We start from the raw sequence: 5865 nt of genomic DNA, 5'->3' as shown, positions 1-5865 counted from the left end.
TCCCAGCACATTTCTATAGGTGGCTGAAGCACATTTCATTCGAGTTGATTTTCTTCCTCCTTCGTGCCTAAATTCCTTCTCAGAGATAAAGCACTAGTAATTTCTTCTTCTTTTTTCTACTTCCCCCTCCTTGGAATGTAAATCCTTTTGACACTGAGCTATTTTTAGTCCTTTTTTTTGTCTTTTTTTTTTTATCTTTTTTTCTTTTTGTTGTGGGTGTCCACGACTGAGGAGAGAACACGATTAAATAAACATGGGCTGCAGGTACATTAACTCGAAGAGAAGTCCGGGAAAGGGACGAGTGTTTAATAACCCTGAGAAAGGTTTATCTCGTTAAAGGTACTTCTTCTCTCTGGTCCATGGAAACTGAGGTGGCTTTGCTCAGCACAGAGGGTGTGAAAGTGAGGAAGGAGTCAGTCCTTGTTGTGGCCGAACAGGTAAAGTCTGACCCRGAGGGTCTCTGCGCCAGCCCGTTGGACTGGCCGCTGTGGCAAGCCAGGCAGGAGCAGGGGTTGCCCCCGGCGCTGCTGAGTCCATGAGTTGGGGCAGGGTAGAGAGAGGGATGTCTGAAGGCGCACAGCAGTTCTGGTCTCGGGTACGGGTGGGAGAGGACCCTGAAGGTATCCAGAGGCCTCAGGGGGSTACTGAAGGGGGTGGCGGCAGAGGCCGATGTGGCGCCGATGCCCATGTGGGAGTAGTAGGGCAGGGGCAGATGGGATGGGAATGGATAGGGCAGGTTCCCGGTGGCTGCCGCGTGGCTCATCATGTACGTGTAAAACGCGGGGTCGGCCGGGTGAGGCCAGGTCATGGCCAGGCGCTGCCGCTTGTCCTTCATCCTGCGGTTCTGGAACCAAACCTGCGGGTAGAGCAGAGGCGAGAGCCGTCACCCGCCGCCGCCCTGCTCCGCCTGGTCCCGGCCCCARTCCCAGGGCAGAGCGGCGGACGTGGGTCTGCCGGAGAGCGGAGACCGGCGCCAGCTCTCYCTCCCGGAGGGAGTTGTCATCACGTACGGAGGGATCAGTTAAGCCCCTATAAAAATCTATAGGGAGACCCAGAGGAGCAGCCCTTTTAGGGTGCTTGTTTTCCCTGCTGGTTGCTCGAGCTTGTCCTGCTGCCCCCCACCCCCGCCCCTGGGACCCCGCCAGCCGGGCTGCTCTGCCTCACTGCTGTCCTTTCGCATCCAGAACTACCTGGGATTGTTGCTGTCGGGTTTATTTTCATGTGCAAATGTTTTTGAAAAGGCAAAGCAAAGCGAGAGGGAAACAAGATCTGCTAACTGGCTTCCACTTCCCTCCCCCAAGAGCTGAGCGAGYTTTGGACTGAACCGAAGGGAGGATTAAAAATAATCTGCTAGGGAGAGGTCAGATTAGCGGCGCTGGTCGGGATGGCTCCGGGAGCCGTGTCCCCTCTCCCGCATTGCTGCAGGGTGCGGGCAGGGCCAGGAAAGGGGCGGGAGGTGGGGGGAGCTGAGAGGGAGGGTTATGTTGGCGAAGTGCTTTCCCGAGTTTTGCAAGGAAGTTTGGCCATATAGATTTATATCGTGCTAATTGGAAACATGTCCGAGCTGCGTGTACCTTGATGGTGGTTTCTGGCAGATTTAGAGCAGCCGCCAGCTCACATCTCCGGGGCCTGGACACGTAATTCTCCCGGTAAAACTCCTTCTCCAGCCGGGCGATCTGCTCGCGGGTGAAGGCGGTGCGGTAGCGGCGCATCTGGTCACTGGCGCTGCAGGCCAGCGAGCCCTGGGAGCCGCCGCTGCCTCCGCTGCCCTTGGGGTGATCCCCCGCGCCGCTGGGGCTGCCGGCCAACGCCTCGGAGCACGGCCCTGCGTGGGGAGCCCGGAGCAAAGACACACGCTCGGAGGCGGGCAGGCACGAAGGGATGCTCGCCGCCCGCCTCCCCAGTGAACCCACTTCTGCCCCCATTGCACCCCATTCGGCGTTTCTGTGCCTGCCCCGCTGTACTGAGGGTACTGGGGTACTGACATCCAAGAAGGACCGGGGAGGATGAGGGGGATCAAACACCGGCTAAGGGKTTGACGGGTGCTTTCTCACTCTGGCTGGGAGGTTACCTGTCCCCCGCCTCCTCCAGGCGCACACCCCCTGCACGGGCAGTGTCTGCTGGCTGAGCCCCCACTCTCTTCCCGCACTGGGAAACGGGAGGCGGGCGCTGCAGCATTACCCGACCCTGGGAGTCTGGGAAAGGCAGGTGTGCTCGCCGTCCGAGTAGCACGGCTCCGCTGTCCCTTCCTCCAGGCCAGCAAGGACCCGGGTGTGGAGCAGCCAGCAGGCAGGGATTGTTTTCTCTRGGGAGAAGGCGAGGCCTTAGGGACCTCCGCTCAGCCTCCAAAGCCCAGGATGGGATATTTTCAACGAGCCTCTAAGGGACGAGAGGGGATAGACAGCGCTCTCTACGCTTCTTGGCTTCTTAAAGTGATTGAGGAACGAAGAGGGGGGAGAAGTGGGTTGTTGTCAGGGTAGGGGCGTCTTTGCCGGGCTGGGAAGGTGGGAATAGGGAGTGGGGGCAGGGGGGAAGGGGCCTGTCCGCTGCATTTGCTTTCAAATGCAACTCTCCCTCATTGTGCCCGAGACCAAAGGCAATTAATTCATTGGGACCATTTCCGAGCTGGCGCCACCGAGACATAGAAGTGACAAGGTAATTTGGACCTCTCCCTTTTTTTTTTTTTTTTTTTTTTTTTTTTTTTTTTTTTTTTTTTTTTTTTTTTTTTTTCAACCCAACGTGCAAACAAGGCCCACGCTACCGCACTTGGGGCTGGCATGAGTAGGTGAGCGATTTTACGGTCTTTATGGGCGCTTCCGCGCTCGCCCGGGCACATTTCACCCTGCAAAACCGCAAACAGCTCTTGGCCTGAATACCCGTTTGATCTTACCTCCCCCCACACACATACAAAAAAACCCGCCGGTGTGGAGGATCGTAAGGGATTTCCTGGAGCACGCACTGTCTAGGCGATGGGGAAGAATAAAAATAAAATAKAATAGATTGCAGAGGAGAGAGCGTGGTTGTCTTGGCCAAAAAGACCCTACGGGACAAGCTGCAGACCTGACGCATCCACGACGGGAAGCCTGGCTCCCCTCCAGGGACGCGGGGGCTGCCCGGTGTCGTGTCCTCTGACTCCCAAACAAGTCTCCCGGTGGCAGGGAGGTGAGGAATCAGTCAGARAAGAGATCACACACACGCAMACACACACACACCCGATTTCGTTGCCCCTCGCTCAGCTGGCGAGGGGAAAACCCCCTCCGGCAGCCCCCCCCTCCCCACCAGTGCTGCCACCCAGCCCCGGAGCGGGCGTGGGGCTGGAGGCATGGGAAGGAGTTGGGTACCTTTGCTGTGCTGGTACTCGGCGCTCCCCGTGGCGCAGTCCGGGGTGCAGCTCACCTCGATTTCCTCATAGAAATCCGACTCGGTGTCCGAGCTGCTCTGCTGCCCTTTGCTGGAGGGGGGCTCCGAGGCGGGGGTCTGCTGTCCGGCGGAAAGCAGTGCTGCTGCCGCCGAGCGGCTCTCCGGCACCGTCCCTGTCCCTGGCAGCACTTCCACCTCYTCTTCGTCTTCTCCTCCGCCACCTCCTCCTCCTCCTCCTCTCTCCCGGGATGACAAGGGGCCAGGTCTGGGGCTGAKGCAGTTCCGATGGATCATCTTCTCCTGCGGCTCCGCAGCAGGGCTCCCCACTGCTTCGGACAAATTAGGCACCCTCTTGCCAACTAGAGCGCCAAGAGTAGTCCCCTCCAGAAACATCACCATGTCCTTCCTGGTTTCCATTGTGGCTTTGCTTAAGGGAGGGGAGAAAAAAATCCAGATCTCTTCCCCCCCTCCCTCCCGCTCCCGCCCCAGCCTTGTACAAACCCAGCAACCTTCTCCTGCCAATGCAGAGGAGCCAGCGGTGAGATAGGGTGACCTTGTGATGCGAGCGCTACACTCCGCTGTGCTGCTCTGGGAGGGATCACCATTGCCCTCTTCTTTCTAAGCTGTCATCCTCAATGGTGCAGTCGTCATTACAGTACCACCGGTGACGCCACACATTGATTGCCAGTGGATAAATAGAAACGTCTGCCATTGGGAAGATGAAAGGAAGAGCCGGAGCGAATGGGCTAAATGCGTGATGCACCAGGTGTAGGAGTCCGAGATGGAGAGGGAAGTGTGAAAAAGAGATGCATATGGAGCTGAGCTGCAAAGAGGTTGTAACATGCGGAGAGAGTTCCGCAGGGGGAAGCCTTGCCTGACAATTAAATAGCCCTTTGACTGCTTTAAGCCACAACCTTGATGTAGAATTGAGGCGAAGATCCTTAGCTGCATCCTGGGAGTGAGAAGATACGGACTCAAGCCTCTTCCTTGGATGCATTATTTATTGCTGGCAATCAGCTTCCGCCTAACTGCATATATAAGGCTTCTTAAGAATACCTTGCAAACTTGAGGATAAAGAAATGCGCTGCTGACATTTGAATGTAAAAATAGCTTTGATTTCTTGCTTTCGGTCAATATCGGTTCCTTTCGGTGTAACTGTCATTGCTTTCTGTTTACTGAGATTAAAATGTTAGTTTAAAACTTCTTAATGCGGTTATGTATTTGTTGTTTTTTTTGCATATGAAACGATACAACTATTTCACTTGTAAGTGTAGTTATTCTGTCTATTTGCCGTTTATCGTTTGTTCTTCTTCCTCTGCTGTTTCCATTTTCCACGATTCTTGCGCTTTTATGAGGGTTTTATGTCTCCTTTCTTCTTTTTAACTAATTGTTTTGCACAAATGATTATCTGCTTTCGGGGAGGGGGGAACTGCAAGAAGAAGGTCTGTMGAGAATAATTCCGGCTCAGAAAAATGCACGTTAGCAAGGCCAGAGCTTGTGCTAGCTAGCAGATGTTGTTMAAACAGATATGACAAGGGCAACCATTTGGACAGCAATTGTCTGTAAATAAGGGACCTTGTACCACAAATACAGTGGCACAAGTAATCTTTTTGGCGTATTATAATACTTTTAATGATTGCGGTAAGGATCTCATTTTTAGTTAATATTGCCTCACACGTGTAGTGTCAAGTCGTTTTTCAGTCTGTCGTAACTAGGCTGTTCTAAATTTTTTTCTCAGAGTGTTATTGGCTAGTCAGGATACAGAAAACATTCAACCAATTACAATCCCAACCCGGTAAGGAATTTACTGGCATATCTGAGGTGACGTTGCTTCGGTGGGGAACAGGCARCGCAATAGGAAACATGCTGTGATTTTCCATCGAGTCCTGCGAGCAGGATGCTGAGACAAACAAACAAACAAGCAAACAAGATTCCAGGTCTGCTAGATGCATGGATTAAGGAGTACTCCTAGCAATGAGCATTTTGTTTTCAGGGTGGTAAACCACAAATTTTATAGGACTCTGGCCACCATTCTCCCTTTCTCCCTGTGTATACACGCATGTATTTTTCCATGCAAACACACATCATGCACATAACATGCTCTGAATCGCGCTGCTTTCCATCACACATGTGAAGTGTGCACTGCTCCAAAGCTTGCAAAATTCTTGAAAACTCATTGTTAAACTCCCTTTACCTTCTCTCCCTTGCCAGCCTCTAGACCGATGTGTGCCCTGTGAGGACCTGTGTGCCCATCGCTGCCGCAGCCGGGTTCAGCTCTGCGGATTGTGTGAGCACGGACTCGGGGAAGCAGGACCAGGTCCGGGTGTGTGGAAGGATGGATGGATGGATGGATGGATGGATGGATGGATGGATGGATGGATGGATGGATGGATGGATGGATGGATGGATGGATGGATGGATGGATAAGGCAGTCCGAATTCGGTGCCCAGCAGAGCAGGAGGGCAGCGCTGATCCCGCTGTGCAGAGCAGCGCGTACTGGAGCTG

General features: G+C 53.9%; 1 protein-coding gene across 1 annotated transcript; it reads right to left on the bottom strand.

Annotated features, from left to right (window-relative positions):
* Positions 1-270: 270 nt before the first annotated feature.
* EVX1 (even-skipped homeobox 1) lies at positions 271-3777 on the bottom strand. Its single transcript, XM_057365439.1, has 3 exons — positions 3342-3777; positions 1575-1825; positions 271-856 (listed from the first exon to the last, which is right to left on the bottom strand). Exons 1-3 carry the CDS (start codon positions 3775-3777, stop codon positions 326-328), a joined length of 1218 nt encoding a protein of 405 aa, XP_057221422.1. The 3' UTR covers positions 271-325.
* Between the last annotated feature and the right edge of the window lie 2088 nt (positions 3778-5865).

The sequence above is a fragment of the Malurus melanocephalus genome, unplaced genomic scaffold (genome assembly GCF_030028575.1).
Source record: "Malurus melanocephalus ecotype Western Australia unplaced genomic scaffold, MMel_1.1 scaffold_53, whole genome shotgun sequence".
In the NCBI taxonomy this organism is placed as follows: Eukaryota; Metazoa; Chordata; class Aves; order Passeriformes; family Maluridae; genus Malurus; species Malurus melanocephalus.
The sequence above is the reverse complement of the archived record's forward strand: the minus strand, read 5'-3'. Positions and strand labels throughout refer to the sequence as shown.